We start from the raw sequence: 16,665 nt of genomic DNA, 5'->3' as shown, positions 1-16,665 counted from the left end.
TACTCTGAACGCCCCCTGGGGGGCGGTACTGCCCACGTTGAGCACCGCTAATTTAAAACCTTTTCATTTCTTGTTTAGTTTTCAGTACCACCAGCAGAGGGCAGTAATTTCATCCCTGTTTAGCTGCTATGACCTTATCTGACATAGAAAGAACTCTGCAGAACTTTTCACTGAGGTTCCACAGTAAGGAGCATATAGCCTCCATCATTCTAATAAAATAATTATAAAATCCTAACAATACCTTCATCCTCCTGATATTGCATAAATGTGATTAATATTTAAATCTTGAAAGATGTTTGAGATCAGAGATGGAGTGGGACGAAGCTCAGTCGGTTCTGGATCGGACCAGTGTTTGGAAGACGAGTCAAACACGGAGACCACAGACATGTCAGGGACAACAAATGGTTTTAGTTAGAAACAAAAATAAGAAAACAGGTAAAAACTAGTTCTTCTACAGCGACGGTGTTTTCTGGAGTTTCACTGAATTCCAACCAGAGTAAAAGCAGAATGTTCATCCTCAATATTAGCAACTATGAAGTCACCACACACATTACTACTAAGGTCTAGAAACACAACATGGCTCGGCTGACATGGTGGCTTCTGGCAAGACACACAATATTATTATTATTATTAATATAGGCACTAAACTCTGGAACATGCAATATGGTGGCTGGTTACTGTAGATTGTGCTGGGTCGAGTCCTGTGGAGTGGGTCCAATCAGAGAGGAACGTTTCTGGGGTGGCGTGCAGCCGATGGGTTCGCTGCTCTGAGCAGGTGGCGGCGCGGACGCAGAGGCCGGGCTACGCTAAAGGGGCTCACAGCGAGCCGGGTTACTGGATCCAGAACTAAGAGGGACTGGGAGGTTCAGGTCAGAGAGTCACAGAACCCTAACAGGTCACAGTTAATCTGTTTACTTCCTGAAGACGTGTTGGTTTCTGCGTGATGATTCTACAGCATAACCCCTCAGAGACACTCTGAAGGCCCACACACTTCATCCAAGAGCCAAAATCAGCTCTCACTGATGTAGACGCCTGACGAAATTTGTCATCTTGTTCGCAAAGATGTCTACCTCCTTCTCAACGTCCTCCAAGGCCGTCCTGCAGCTTTCAGAGGCTTCCCTGCTCCAGCACACCTGAATCCAATGATTGGCTGGTTACCAGGCCTGTTCAGAGCTGATCCCGGTCTGTTGGAGTGACGATATATCTAAAAGTTGCAGGACGGTAACTCTGGAGGATGGGACTTTAGCACTCCTGGGTTACACAAAGTGTTATTTTGTCAAATGTTGACACTACGCATGGCGTGAATGAACAGGAAGCAGAGGGTATAAACTAGCATGGACCCACATCTCAGAAAAAATAGTCCTCCACTTTGTGCTGTAGGTCTGGACTTTTTCCTCCAGGTTTCGTACCTCTGGTAAAACACAGACCAAACTGTGGATGGGAAAGTTTGTTGCTTCCATCTCTCGCATTAACTCTTTTTCGGAAGAGCGAAAAATCACCTCATGCGAGTGTAAAAAGTTGTTTGTGAAATTGAGGAAGTTATTTTGAATTTTACCATTTCCATCAACTTTTTCTAATGCGACACTTCAAAATGGGCATGAAAAAATAGTGATGGAAACAGAGAGTGGCATCTCACAATGTCTGTTTTTAGTCTGCAGGTGTTAGAAGTTCCTGGTGAACTTGGTGCAGTCGGAGTAACAGAAATTGAGATGATTGAACTGAAGGTGTCGCTGGGTGTCCTTAGCGGTGAGACTGGTCAGACACCAAACATTTCCTTCTGAAACCATCAACGGTTTTGTTAAGAACACCTGAAACAACGTGTGGATTCAGCGGTAAAGGTGGCAAGGAATCTCAGTGTAACGTGTGCCTGGGCCATCGGCAACAAGAACTGATCAAACCAAGACATCATGACTGCAGCTCAGAAAGCATCCTGACACCTCCGAACTGTGACTCTCAGATCTGAAGGGAAAAGCCCACAGTTCTGTCCTCTCTGCACACCCAGATCCATCGGAACCACCTTTCCTGGTTAGACCTGGACTGTGAACCTGAGCCAGGATGGCCTCTGCAAACGCGGGCCCCGGTTGAAGGCCTGCAGGGTCTCTGAGCGACATGCAGGGGGTTGATTGTATAAAGTTGAGATGTGCAAACTGTTCCAGACATCTGACGTAAAGACACATTTAGAATGGGTCCTTTCCCACACATTCATTATCAAAAGAACTCAAATAAAGCTACTGTAGGCATGGGTTTGGTTTGATATCAAAAGTGCTTACGGTAGAAACAAAATTTGAGAGAGACATACAAGTTCATGAAGACCAGTTTAGGAAAAATCCTGGAAGAACTGGCTGAACTGGAAATGTTGAAACACCAATGAGCAGCTTTTCTTATCGGCCGGATTCATCAGATCCTAAATCAGCTGAGAGGAACCATGAACTCCTCAAGCTGTTAAAGTCCTTCTGAATCAGGCCGTCAGAGTCGGGGTTCCAGCTGGTTCCAGATTCATGACGTGTCTGAGGAAATCTGGAAGATGACTGAGAACTTTAACACTTTTGATCTCAGGCAAAATAGCGAGAGGCAAGAGTAAGCACAAGAACTGAGAACACTAAAAGAAAGCCTCTGCTTTTTAGGGTTTCATGGAAAACTTTGAAAAATAAAGATGAGAAATTTTTAAGAAACCAATTTAAGGTGCAAACCGCCATGCCGCATTGCCTCGTAGACTTTCAGTCAAGGACTGGTTTGAGGAAAGGACTGTCAGTCAACGTGGGCCATGTTAGAGTCAGGGCTGTTGGTAATATTACTTCTTAAAGCTGTATAACAAAGACAAAACAATCAACTACTAAATAAAAAACAGGTTATATTCCGGAAGCAACATTTTATCAGAGTAATGTGTTGTTAAGCGACGGTTTTTAGTTCCAAACTACTCCCCACCTCCATATGGAGACTAACAAGATGCAACAGCTGCCTTTAGATTATATACACACGCTCTTTTTCTTGTTTTTCCTTGTCATTTGTTTTGTTCTAGAAAAAGACTCTATTCGTTCCCCTCTCAATCCGTCCTTCAGCGCCGAACTGGCTGTACCTTCTACAACTTCACAAAGTCTCCAGACAGAATCCAACAGTAGAAGCTGTGACGGTTCTTCCAGCTTCTGTTTGAAAACAGAGTGAGGTCCATACTGCTCCGTCTGGGGTTGACTCAGTCTGTAAGGTCACCAATCTGCTTGCCTTTCACCTGACCAACCAATCAGCTGACTCTTTCACTGACAGCAGTTCGTGACTCTACAGTTTCCTCACAGCTGGGACGGGGAACGGTGGACTGTGGGACAATGTCTCTGAGCTCCTTGCTGTCACCTGCTGCCTCTGGCTCCACCCTCAGTCGAGCCCTACCGTCTGCTCCAGGCACAAGACTGGACCCTGCTACTCCAGGAGGTCCAGGTGGCACAGAGCTAGAAGGTCTTGATGTGCTGTTTGACCCTCTTTCACCTTCTAAAACTTCTCTGGTATCTGATGCTGAGAGCAGCTCTCCTCTTCCCTCCATCCTGATGCCCTCTATACTGGCGTCTCTTCTTGGGAACTGGCTCTCTAGGGGAGGCCGTGTGGTACTCAGGTCCTGTGGCTGTTCACTCTGGTTCTGTTGAGTAGGGATGAGATTTGGATGGGCGTGGCTGGATGATAACGGTCTGTGAGAAACAAGGTTCTGCGCATGTAGCCTTGTGTGTTGAGAGAGGGACTGGGGATGCAACTGGGTTTGAAAGCTTTGAAAGTGTGGATGTGTTTGGGATTGGGGAATGGGTGGCCTAGGCCGGGTGGGAGATTGACTGGGTGGGGCTCTATGCGGATTTGGGACATGGTGTTGCAAGGTCTGTCTCATACGGGTTTGAGGCAGGACATGAAGGCCAGATTGCAAGTGAGGATGAGGTTGAGCTGGAACCCTTGTCTGCAGTTGGCTTTGATTTTGTGTTGGAATCCTTGTCTGATGTTGACTCTGGACTTGTGTTGGTGTTCTAGTCTGGAGTTGACTCTGGACTTGTGTTGGTGTTCTAGTCTGGAGTTGACTCTGGACTTGTGTTGGAGTCTTGGTCTGGAGTTGACTTTGAATCTGGGTAGGTAATCTGTCTTGGGATTGAGACTGTGGTTGCAGCTCGATTCTTGCCTGTGATTGAGACTGAATTTTGGGTGGTGTCTTGGTTTGGGATTGTGACTGAGATTGTGTTTGAATTCTTGGCTGGGATTGGAGTTGGAGCTGAACTGAGGTCTGAGGGTGGGATTGTTTAATCTGAGATTGGATATGAGGCAAATGTCTAGGCTGGATTTGAGGCTGGAGTGCTGTGGAGGACTGGACCTGTGATTGTGAATGCCTAGTTTGAGATGGCTGAGCATACAGAATAGGTGGGGACTTAGGTGGAGCATGTACAATCTGATGGTGGCTTTGGTGCTGGGCTGTGGTGAGTGACTGGGCTGACTGGTTGGTAGACAATGGCTGACTGAGGGTTTGGATTTGGGGTTGTTGGGACCGTGGCTCAGGCAGTAAATGTCTGGTGGGGGATGACTGGGATACTTGCAGAATATGGGCTTGTGATGGACTGGGTAACGAGGTATGAGGACAGGAACGGGGCTGGTGGTGTGGTGGAGAAACAGGTTGCAGAGATTCAGGAGGGGGCTGAGGCACAGACTTTTGGTGTGGTTTGGGAGGAACCTTTTTTTCAGGGGCTTGATGAGGCACAGTCTGGGGATCAGCTTCAGGCCTGGGTTGGCTAGGAGGTGATTCAGAAACTGCCAGAGGAGGAGCTGGGTGATCTAAAGGTGAGCCAGAGGACTGTTGGTGGCGGTGGTGATGGTGGTGGTGGTGATGGTGTTTATGAGGTTGTCGTTCCTTCCTTTTGTGGCTTTTTGAAGGGATGATGCTACTACTGCTGCTACTCCTTCCACCCCCTCCTTCATCTTCACCAACATCCTTGCCTTTGCTTCCTTCATCTCCAGATTCTCTTTTTTCCTTGTGCTTCTGGCACTTATGTGACTTGTGTCCATGGGATTGGCTCTCATCTGAAGCAGAGGGTTGCTTCTCTGATTGGCTTCCTACAGTGGATGTAGGCTTTGGGTCAGAGCTTGGACCTCCCTCCGCTTCTCCTCCCTTTTTCTGTGCTGCACTGGTGCTTCCAGTCTCAGCAGGTGTAACCAGTAGAGCCTGAACACTCTCCATCTCTTCCACAGTTTCTCTTGTTTTGCGCTTTTTGATTGGCAGAGCTGTTTCCTGGACAACAGGTTTAGTGGAAGACTCCTTAGCTGCTCTCCGTTTGGCTTCAGCCACCATAATGGCAGCTGCAGTGTAGCTTCCAGCTGTTGAGCTACCAGAGGCTGTGGTTGAAGACGTGGATGCAGCAGTGACTGATGATGGTGCAGAGGTTGATCCTGGTTTCCTTCCTCGTTTTTTGGGAGCGGCCTTGGGTGGAGGTGGAAGTTCCTGTTCTGATTTTCTCTTTCTACCTGGCCGGGACTTGGGCACTGCGGTAGGAGACACCACCTACAGAGGAAAAACCATATCAGCAGAAGCATGAGTTTCGATACTGTTATGGTCAAAGACACAGTTGCACAGAGTGAACTTACAGCTCAACCTTTAAAGCTGAAGTTTTATCTTAAATGTAAAAATGTCCAGGTGAGGGACTGAGCAACCGTCCTACCTTTGATGTGGTTCCAGGGGAGGACTCGGCCTTGCCAAAAGGCATTTTAACCAGCAGTTTTCCTGGGGTTTTCTCAACCACTCGCTTCATGGCCACACCCTCAGTGGCCTGACGCATTTTTCCACTGCCTACACAAATACAAGAGATGAACACAGAAGAACTGCAGAACCACTTATGAAATCCTGTCCTTGATTTAATGACTCATCGGCAACTTCTGCTATCCCGGCCTCTGTACCTTTGGGCCGCCCTCGGCCTCGTCCTGATGGTTTCACCACTTTTGTTTTTTTGGGAGGGCGCTTTTCACGACGGGATGGGCTTCCGCGCCCCGTGACAGTAAAATCAAAATCATTGGGATCGGTCTGTTTGTCACCAATCTTCTCAAAGTAGGCAATGAGTTCCACCTTTGAACGAAATGCCTTTCCCTCCGAGCTTTACAGAACAAAAACAGCTAAATGTTAATGGCATTCATTTGAGATTGTATTCTTAAGCACCAAAGGGAACCATCAACATGTTGATCATGACTTACTTGATCAGGTAGACGTCAAACTTCCCTGCGGATCGTCCAGACTTTCTCTGTTTCAGTTTGCGGGTCCAGCCTTCAGGCAGCGACGGGTCATCGTACATTGGCCCTCGGTCCCGAATGATGGAGCGGCGTTGCCTGGGAGAGCCTGCCGACTCAGACCCTTGGTCTGAGGGTCCCGCCACTGGCTCCACCACCTAAAGGGGGGGAGGATAAGTAAACATTTCTGCACATCATTCTGGCTGTTACCTCTCCAGCTCTCCATGTGTCCTGTACCTGGCTCTGTGGCTGTTCACTAACTGCTGAAGGGGTGGTTGAGGCCGCAGACTCGGGCCCCTGGTCACCATGACGGCGCTCCCTGTGTGGCTTCTTTGTCTTACTGTGTGACCTGTCTCTCTGTCTGGTTGAGGGTTGGGGGTCTCCCTCTTCACCTTCTTGTCCCGCCTCCCTGGGAAAAATATGACCCTCTGTTAATGCTGCATCTCTCAATGACAGCAAACTGTCCAACAGCAACAAGTCTTCATGTGTAGCACTGGTGGTTTTACCAGCTAGTGCTAACTGAAAGCGTTTGCTGACAGTTTTACATGGGAGTTCTGTCCGAAAAGCTACATGACTATGACGATGGTCCACCTGCCTGTAGACCAGCAGTGTTAATACCGACAGTGTTATCAGTGTCAGTTTCTCTACTTCTTTTCTGCTGGGTTTAGATAGAAAACCTTATAACCAATTTGAATAATGAATTGAATTTGATGTTCTACTATGGTATGTAGAAGGGATGCTTTTGTTTAAGTGGCCTTAGGCAACATTTGCTTTAAATCTGTGATATAAAAACAAACTGAAGTGATTGGATAGAAACCTCTGAATATTAAGAAAAACTGATTTCTCTCATTATTCTGACATCAAATAGAAATATTGTTTTTAATCCTGACAGGAAGGATCATCTGATCAGTGATCGGCTGGTTGAGTCTTCCCGTTTATAAACACATCCATCATCAGCGTCAGAGACAGACGTGTCCATGCAGTACTCAGTTTCACATCGCGATTGCTTCGTGTTAAAGTTCTACGGATCTGTCCCTTCAGAATGAACAGAACAGACCAGAATAATAATAATGTGAATAAAAGTTGTTTCTGAATCAGTTATTGAAGGTCCAAACCTGGTTCTGTGTGTAAAGTAATCACACCCTGACCCAGATTCCCATGGCTGAGTCTCAGAACTTTGACCCGCTTTGCTTTGGACGTCATGCAGGTCCAGAAGCAACACAGCAGCCCACAGCATCACACTACCTCTGCCGTGTTTGATGTTCTGGTTGTTTTCCTCCAGATGGAACCGGACCAACATCCGGCCCGCCTCATCCGCATTGGCCAACAGAACATTTCTCCACATAGTTCCTGACCTCTGACCTCAGCTGAGGCCGTGAGCTGAGGTGGTTCTGGTTCTGGTGGGTCACCTTGCTGGAACGTTCTGCTTCAGGCGCTGGTCATGGTTCTGACTTGGTTCTGTTGTTCTTAGAAAGCTTTAACCAGCAGAATGAACTGGACCGGGCCACTTCAGAACCGGGGTGTTTGTGGTTGGACGGAACGGGCCAGGGTCGGTTCTGACCCGGTTCTGTCTGACTGATCTGAACTCTGCTTGTTGTTTGCCGCCGTAGGTTGAAACAGGAAGTGAGCAGCTCACACATTGAAACCACAGACGGGCGCGCGCGCTCGTGTCCGCGCACGCTGCTGCTCAGCGGCACTCCGGTAGCGGCTGCAGCTATCTGCCTGCTAGCGCTGAGGAACCGGGGGCGTGGGGTAGTTAACCCGGGTTATTGAGGAGCGCGTGCATGTGCGCGTGTTCGCCAGCAGCTAGCCCGTTAGCTGTGACGGAGCGGCAGCCCCGCAGCCGCCGCCGCGCTCCTCCCGGCTCGCCGCCGCCGCTCGGCCCGTCCTGCGCGGCTCCTCCCCGGGCAGCGCGGAGCCCGCCGCGGGCCTACGGAGCTCCGGCAATGGGGCTCCGAGGAGCCTCGCTCCGGGATCACTGTGTGACGTTATTGCCGCTAACCCCGCTCCGCGGAGACGGCCCGGGGTGAAAATCTGCGCACTTTGCGTCATAAAGCTGTGCGGAGGAAACAGCGGCGCTAAACTGAACGGGAAGCCGCGGGAAGAGAGGATGGAAGAGGAAAACACTTACAGTCTGTCCGCTCCGCGCTCCGCGGCGGCCATTTTTATTTAAATAAATAAATTTATATTAAAAAACTCCAAACATCTCCGCCGTCCTCCGTCAGCAGCGAAACACCGCGAGATCTCAACCCACAGCAGCCAAGACAAACAACCAGGGGCGGCGTAATTCCGCGAGATCTTAGCCTGGTGACGTCAAGCTGAGGCTTTCAGGGACCTCTCTGAAAATCTTCCGCCGCTTCCTTCAGAAGTTTGAACGGAGGATCTTTTCTTTCTCCTCCCGCCTCTCCATCAGCAGATCCTCCTCCATCACCTTCGGCTCGGCTGAACTACTTTGTTAAATATTTCTGATCACTCAAATATCCCTTCAAATCAAATAAGAGAAATTCGCCATGATCTATCGAAACATTGCTAAGTTTCGATATAACTCCTTGCTGTTTTAAGCGTGATGCTTAGCCCGTGCCATATTTGTTTCTCCTAAAATGGTTTTTGCACAAAAACTACTAATTTCAAGATACGTTCTGAAAACTGTAATATTTATTGTCAAATTTACTTCCCTGACTTGCTTATTATTATTACTATTGAAACTTTATTTGCAGACCATACGTTCGTTGTTGCACTAATGAAAACCAAAACATCAAAACCATAATAAGATAAAAACATTTGTAATCTAACAAAATAAAAGTAAACAAAAAATAATTACATAAAACAATGGAAAATATTACAGTTACCATTATTAAAACGTTGTTGGCAGTGTTTATGTCTGTAGTTACATTAATACACATATAGTATAACAAAAAATAAATAATTCAAAATGTAAAACTTATAACTACTTCCGTTATTTTGCTGCAGTACCAGGTTGAAGCAGCAGGTGGCAGAGTGACTCAGTGGTGCAGCTGGTAGAACTGGTGATGCCTTGCAGTAAGAAGGTTCTGGGTTCTAATCCCAGCCTGGGGTCTTCCTGGAGGTTCTTCTGATGCATGTGTGGGTTCTCTGTGGGCACTCTGGCTTCCTCCCAGTCCAGAAACAGGACCGCCTGTCCTGTTTCTGGACTGGACAGGTGGTCCTTGGACCTGTTGGTCAACTGAAGATGGTTTACCAGGAAGAATGGGATAGAAACCCTTGGAGCTCCTCATGGCCTGGTGGCCCTGCAGGCAGGAAATGGCTCAGGAGACATTCTGCTAATCAGTTTCCTGTTGGGTCAGAATTTTCTGGGTCAGAGATTCTATTAGACTGGTTCTGAAAGTCAAACACCCCGCAGGACGAGGAACTGGGGCTGATGCTCATTTACATTAAGACCACTCATCCTGTGTGTGTGTGTGTGTGTGTGTGTGTGTGTGTGTGTGTGTGTGTGTGTGTGTGTGCGTGTGTGTGTGTTCAGGCGGCTCTGAAACCAGAACCACACAGAGGAAGCGGCTACAGACCAGAAGTCCTCACATGATCATATCTACATTCGGCATATTTTTCTAGGTTTCTTTTGGACCCAGTCAGAACCACAGAACCTGGCCCGGTCCTGCAGGGCTCAGAGAACCAGAACCCAGTTCCAGAGAGGCAGCATTCCCATTGGGAGTCCTGGTTCTGGTTCAGACACTAAATCTCTGTTGAGGTCCTCACAAAGACGGCAGAGTGGGCGTGTCTTCTGACAGGACATGAGTCACTTCCATAGTCTATGAGTCACTTCAGTCAAACACAACAGGAAGTCTTCATGCAGCACTTCCTGTGAATAAAATAAAAGCCCCACAATCTCAGCAGGAGGTCCAAATCAGAGGTGGCGGTTCTGTTCCAACCCAAACCCAGCAGAGGGAGCAAGTCCAGATTCACCGGCTTTCCAAACAGAACCACAGTCTGATGCAGATGGTCAGAACCAAACACATAGAACCCAGCAGAAACCAGCCCAGAACCGGGACTTGAGATCGGGTCCTGTTTGTTCAGCTGAGGTTCTGAACCCATCCCAAAGTCCATGACTGATGGTTCTGTTTCTATTGGAGATGAAAAAGCAGCAGGATCTCACAGAAGTTCTGTTGATTCTCCTTCCTGTGGTTCTGACCCGGTTACTGCTGTTCCACATGTTCTATCTATTTTACAGTTATTTTAAAGGGCCAGTATCGTGTTTTCCAGGCACATAGCATCATTTTATATCACAGTCCAGTAACTGTGTTACCTTCAGTTGTTATAAAAATCCTCTATCAAACGTTACTTAAAACAAGTTTGACATTGTAATTTAACGCCTTGAAATTGGGGATCTGTCCCTTTAAGAACTGCTCTTTCTGAAGTTCCGCCTCCAGGAAGTCATCCCAACATGGCTCCTCTGTTAACCCTTTAAACCAGTGTTCCTCTGAGCATCAGTTTCTATAGTGTGCTCAGCAGATGTCTGCTAATTGCTGCTGGCTAGTTTGAAGGAGGGGAGTCGCGGAGGACAGCTGCTCTGTGAGGCGGAAGCTCTGATACTGCAGCTCAGAGGAGAAGCTGCGTCTCGAAGGCGGGGCTATGTCCACCCAGGCGTTTTGCAGCTGAATGGTTGCCATGGAGATTAAAGGATTTCTCAAACATGAAAACATCCCAGGTCTGATTTGAAGAGGGAATAAAAATAAAACATGATGGAAAGCTCAGACACGTCAATTTTACATGATACTCTCCCTTTAATGTTATTCACAACTTCCGGATCAGAACCATCCGGTCCAGATTGTTCACAGAACTTTGCAATATCCTTCCAGTTACTAAGGTCAAAGGTCAGATAGTTTCATTTTGCAGCTGTATGTCTGGGCGGGACCGGAACATGCTGTTTGGACCTGTGCAGGTGGGTTTTACAGCAGGGGCGATTCTAGGATCTGACCTTTAGGGGTCTTAGACCCATGAGAAGATATTCATTGGTGCGGTTTTCTAATCTCACTGCTTATTTACATGCATTCACAAACTAAATTAAGAGACATGTTGTCAGTAATTCATAGAATAAAAGAACAATGTTTATTTTACTCAAACATATACTTATAAAGAGTAAAATCAGAGAAACTTTTAATTTTTTCCAGAGGTGTATAAACTCAGTTTGAAACAGAATCAGATTACATCATGTCTGCCAACATGTGCTGACATTAATGAGACAAAGGCTGAGACAAGAGCGACACAGTCCTCGGAGGGTCTGCTGCCCCGGAAATGAAAATAAAATCTACTCCAAACTATGCATTTCCACTCATTTGAAGAACATTTTACTAAATTCATAGGATTAATAAACCTAAAACCAGTTTATTATCAAGGTAGAAGTTCAGGTTAATGACTAGTGAAAATGAGTCATTAACCTGAACTTTATCATAATTTGTATAACCCTTTTATTACCCTTTTATCTGAACATTATGCAGCTGTTGGCCTTTTTCCTTTAAACAAGAATGTTTGTCCAGCTATGGAAAAGTGGACATTATGAGTCAGAGTTTCACTATTTCAGTTCACAGATCATGAAGTGAGTTTGTGGTGGTTTCAGTATAAAACACCTTTCTATTCACAGACAGCCTGACGCTAATCATAAAAATGATCAGAATCGTTTCGATCAAATAAAAACATTGTACTCTTTATTCAGAAATGCCCCAAAACAATTAAATAATCACATCAAAAGTTAGAAACTCTGTCTTTAGTCATTTCTTTGATTACCAAATATATTAATGTGTGAGAAAATGTGTCAATGACAGGAATTAATTTTAAATACTTTGTAGAACGGCACTTTGTGAAGTTCGGTCCATTTACCTGTATTAGCTTACTGGCACATTGGCCACATTCAATATGGCGGACGCTGTGACGTATCGCAGCAACGGGCCGACCCGCTTTATGAGGTACGTGTTCATGTCTATGCCCGCCACGACAATTTAGCTGACCTTAATATTTCCTGTGTTTTATTTTGGTCATAATTGTTAAACTTAGTGTTGATATTGTTAAGAAAAAAAATTAAAATATGCTAGTTTTAAAACTTAACATGTCTTGATTCAAATGGCCTAATTGTGGTTTTAAAATCAGTAACGTATTCTGGCTTTTTGACCTTTAGGTTACCTGTAGTTACAGCAGATGGTTTGCTAGAATCGTTTGTCTGTGTGGGAAACAATCAGGAGAAGTTCCAGTTTTCACACTCACCTGTGAAAAGACGTAAACACAGCAGGAGTTCCTGGCTTGAGAGAGGGTCAGAGATAGCTCCTGGTTGGATGAGCAAAGATACGCCTTATTTGAATAAATTAAAGATAAGAATACGCCTTTTACTATAAAACTTTCTACACAGAAGTAAGAAATCAGATTTGCTCTTGCAATTCTCCAAAGACGTCTTTGCTTTTCTTTCTTTCTTTCCTTCTTCTTCTTTCCATTTATGTCAGGTAAACGAATGTATGTCTGTTCTGCGGTTTCTGTTGTAATTTTATGCGTTGTCTTCTATTGGATTAAACTGCAATTCTGTGACGTCAACACGCATTGCTGTTTTCTTCTGAGTGACTACACGCGGCCGCCGCGAGAGGACCCGGGATCATAAAGGAAGAGAGAGCCAAACTTTTTCTAAAATTAACTAATTCATAAAAATCTTCCTTAACAATATGTGTGTGATAAGCGTGTCTATCAGACAATTATGTATCGGTTCAATACCGGACGCACATTTCACGGCCAAATATTACCATTATTAAGCATATTTGACTGCTTATAAATATGGGACGACTCCGTATTTTACGGGATGGGTGGCAACCCTATTCAGGGGTGCTGAGAAAGGCCACTGTTTTACGGTACTGGGTTCTACCTGTTCGAACCAGTAGATGTTACTTCCACCTGCGCAGGTGCAGAGCAGGCTTTTATTGTGACACGTCACACCGGACGCGGCTCTTGGTGTCTGGCGCTTGTGAGCACTGTGAACGGAAGTTGCCGCAGATCAGAAGTTCTGAAGTTGGTCAGTCCGGAGAGTTATCAGGCTGGTTCTGATGTGACCCGGTCCGGCTCGGTTCGGTCAGAAACATGTCAGAGGGAGACCCGCGGGCTTACTTCCTGTTCCAGCTGCCCCCCTCGGTCCACTGCGAGTTCTGCCGGATCATGGATGGACTGCTGGACCTGGACTGGACCCGGTTCGGTGAGTAACATACTCAGAACCATTCGAACAGCTGGAGGCGGCACCGAAACCATCGGACTTATCGGGTTTTACACCTGAGTCACGTGTTGAAGGGTCGTAGTGACGCTACAGGTTGAGTCACGTGATCATTTGGGTCCTGGCGTTCAGGTGAGGTTCCGTTAGCAGGGCGTGGTTCTGTCTGGAGGTTCTGGTCGGTTCGGTAGCAGCGCCAGTAAAAACTAACTACGTCCCTCTTTAAATGATTGGAGTGGACAGAGTTTTTCCTTAACATGTGGCTCTGGTGCCGGGTTTGGGTCAGAACTGTAGAACCCGGGTCCTGATGAGAGGAACATGGAACTGAATCAGATTCAAAGTTTCAGAACTTTCTGATCCACCTTTGATCCCCAACAGCAGCAGGACCAAACTGGGTCAGAACCAGCCAGGAGGATAAACACACTGTCCATTAAGACCAGAACCAGGTTGACCCAGCAGGAGGTTCTGTAGAAACATCACTAGCAGTGACGGGTTGGTACCTAGAGAGATCCAACTTATGGTTTTGAAGGTTTTTCATTGTGTAACTGGGATGGTCCAACAGAACTGCCTGGGTTCTGAATCTCTACAGCAAACCCAATAAGATCTGAGTCGGCTTCGGCCTCTACCAGGTGTATTTCGCTCCTCATTGTTTTGGTTCTAACAGAACCAAAGATCTGTTTGAGAACAGTCTCAGAACCAGCTTCAGGTTTTATCAACAGAACTGCAGAACCTTCTCAGAGTGACCTGGCAGTTCTGGTTCTGTTGACAGTTGATGCTCAGCTGTCCTCAAGCTGGGTCAGAACCGGTTCTGGAACTAAAACTGAGGATAGTCAGGTCTTTGCTGAGTAGCAGGAACTTAAAGAAGTTGGTCTAAATAATGTCATTAATGTTAGTAATGATGTTATTAATGTTAACATTAATAACATTATTATTATTAATAATAATGATTAATAATAACATTATTACTAATGTTATTATTATTAATAATTAATTATTATGAATAATAATTAATTATTATTAATAATTAATTATTTATTAATTATTATTAATAATAATTAATTATTATTCATAAGTTCTATTACAACTTATTAATAACAACTTATTAATAAGTTAGTATTAAAAAGTTAATACCAACTTATTAATGTTAGTGATGATGTTATTAATGTTAGTAACGATGATAATCTGTGGAGTAAGGTTATGGTTCAGCCCTTGGATTAAAACAGTGAATAAAACAGGAAGTTTAATCTGAAGCCGGACTCATCCTGTGAACCTCTGTTAGAATCAGACTGATTTTTGTGATATTTTCATTTTATTTGTTCGAATCAAACTAATAAAATCATAAAAAATGTCAGAGATTACAGAGGAATCTGACCCAGATAATCAGGACAGGCTTTGTTTTTCATCAGAACACCAAATATTATTCTAACTCTACTGTTAATAATAGTAAATCTTTTCTGCAGATGGAACAGGCTGGCGTCTTTGATTCTTTTCTATTTATCATTTTTCATGTTCTCCATTTGTTGACAGCAAGTGATTGTTGCTCCAACAACAAACGACTGCATGGAAAACGATGCTTTGCTACGTGTCTTTCTGTCTACAACAGTAAAATAATTCTGGGGGTTATCTCAACACAGAGGAGATTCTTCTTTTTCTGGAGCCAGTTTGTTACATTTTATTGTTAAATTTGATATAAATGTGTTTTTATTATGATTAACTATGATTATTTTTTTGGTTCCCTCAGCCATTTAGGACTCTACATGCTGAGGGAAGTAAAGAAAGTTTAGGATTTTGAGGACGTTTTTAAATTGAGGAAGGAGTTGGACAGGTAAAGTTGGACAGGAAATGTTGGACACGTAAAGGGTCTTCATACACCATGATGTTGGTTCTGGTTGTTCTTAGTGTATGCTGATTATTTTTGACACTTGAAACTAACAGTGAGCTAAAGTTGTAAAGGGGAACCATCTGCTCCAGCCGTGACATGAGAACCTGAAGCGGAACCACAAGGAACTGAAAGTGTCCTACCAACAATCTGCTCTTGAACTCATCTCAACATGAACCTGAGGAGTCCATCCATCCGATGGATGGACACCATCAGGATGCAGGTAGCAGCAAGTAGAGAAAAAGAAGGAAGGGACCACCAAGCATGGAGCCTTGGGGAACTCTGCAGGAAAGAGAAAAAAGAAGCAGGCCCGGCAGCATGGGCGGGCCTGCTGCCTGCTGGCGTCCATGCTGCGAGTTAACGCTGACTCTGTGGCCATTGTCCACCCACAGAGTCAGCCATGCCCCCCTGGACTGGAAGCTGTTTGTTGTTTTTACCTCAGAATGGCCATCTCTCTGTTATTCCTATATCGGTTTGATACAGTAGGGGCTTCCGCACTTCCCATATCTGTGCCTTCTGTCACTTTTTTCTGCAGTTAAAACTAGGGATGTTCCAATCAGGTTTTTTGCTGCTGATTCGGATACCGATCACCCACGGACCTTACCAAGCCCCGCCCAGAAACGCCCCCTAAAATCCCACGTGGCTGCATGTCTCACAAACAAAGCCTCGCGGAGCTTAGGTTCTATGTGTAAACATGGCGTCTTTCGTTTCGACTGACTCTCTGCAGAGTATTTCTGAGTCGATTCATGTACATTTCTGCCGGATTTTCACAAAATATCAGCCACGACAATGGACAGGGGAACCAACAAGGTCATATCATCTTTTTTGGACGACATCAAGGTGTTTGAGCCACGCGATGCCTCCAACATTGTGCGCGTCGCAGCAAAATGTTACCGGTAGACGAGGAAAACAGCAGATCCTCACACCCTCAGCATAAATATAGCTGTGGACAAGATCACTGATTCCTATTGTTCGTGCAAGGCTGGGTAAGTCGGCATTCATGGTTTTGAGGGTTACTTTTGGAATCACTGATTTCTGTTGTTGGCAAATGTTTGAGTGTGCCTAGGCCTGTTACTCGGTACTTGGTGCTAGCGTGGCTAACACGATTACAGTTTCGTAAACAGCATTTTTAGGTAAAATAAAATCTTTAATGCATGTCAGATACGGTACACATTGCATATTGATCTGTTCAGCTAACGTAAGACCGTGTAACAGACAGGCTTCAAGGTGTAGAAGTTGTATCGGTACTGCCGTTATGCTGTACTTAGCTAAAAGGTTTTCATAATGGATGTGTTAATTACTGACTTTCTTTTTTTAATTCACTAAACACACAGAAAGCAAAGCA

The 16,665-nt window shown here is 45.3% G+C and overlaps 2 protein-coding genes across 5 annotated transcripts in view; one reads left to right on the top strand and one right to left on the bottom strand.

Moving 5' to 3' along the window:
- Positions 1-388: 388 nt before the first annotated feature.
- mecp2 (methyl CpG binding protein 2) lies at positions 389-8,464 on the bottom strand. Of its 3 annotated transcripts, XM_015017374.1 has the most exons (7): positions 8,363-8,464; positions 6,469-6,640; positions 6,199-6,389; positions 5,908-6,101; positions 5,673-5,800; positions 4,163-5,515; positions 389-4,126 (listed from the first exon to the last, which is right to left on the bottom strand). In XM_015017374.1, exons 1-7 carry the CDS (start codon positions 8,392-8,394, stop codon positions 3,239-3,241), a joined length of 2,958 nt encoding a protein of 985 aa, XP_014872860.1. In that variant the 5' UTR covers positions 8,395-8,464; the 3' UTR covers positions 389-3,238. The 3 variants fall into 3 exon arrangements, with proteins under 3 accessions (XP_014872860.1, XP_014872859.1, XP_014872861.1); XM_015017373.1 differs by having other exon boundaries at positions 389-5,515; XM_015017375.1 differs by lacking the exon at positions 8,363-8,464 and adding an exon at positions 7,347-7,432 and having other exon boundaries at positions 389-5,515.
- Positions 8,465-13,058: 4,594 nt separating this feature from the next.
- Positions 13,059-16,665, top strand: part of irak1 (interleukin-1 receptor-associated kinase 1) — a 24,679-nt gene continuing 21,072 nt past the window's right edge. The window contains exon 1 of one of the 2 annotated variants that reach the window (XM_015017379.1): positions 13,059-13,429. In XM_015017379.1, coding sequence (XP_014872865.1) covers positions 13,318-13,429 — 112 coding nt within the window. In that variant the 5' untranslated portion in view covers positions 13,059-13,317. Of the gene's footprint in view, positions 13,430-13,553; positions 13,934-16,665 lie in introns of those variants that run through there. The other variant, XM_015017381.1, reaches the window with a different exon arrangement.

Source organism: Poecilia latipinna, unplaced genomic scaffold (genome assembly GCF_001443285.1).
Source record: "Poecilia latipinna isolate Pla-1442-1.1 unplaced genomic scaffold, P_latipinna-1.0 Scaffold2134, whole genome shotgun sequence".
NCBI lineage: Eukaryota > Metazoa > Chordata > Actinopteri > Cyprinodontiformes > Poeciliidae > Poecilia > Poecilia latipinna.
Note: the sequence above shows the minus strand (reverse complement) of the source record. Positions and strands in the feature narration are given on the sequence as shown.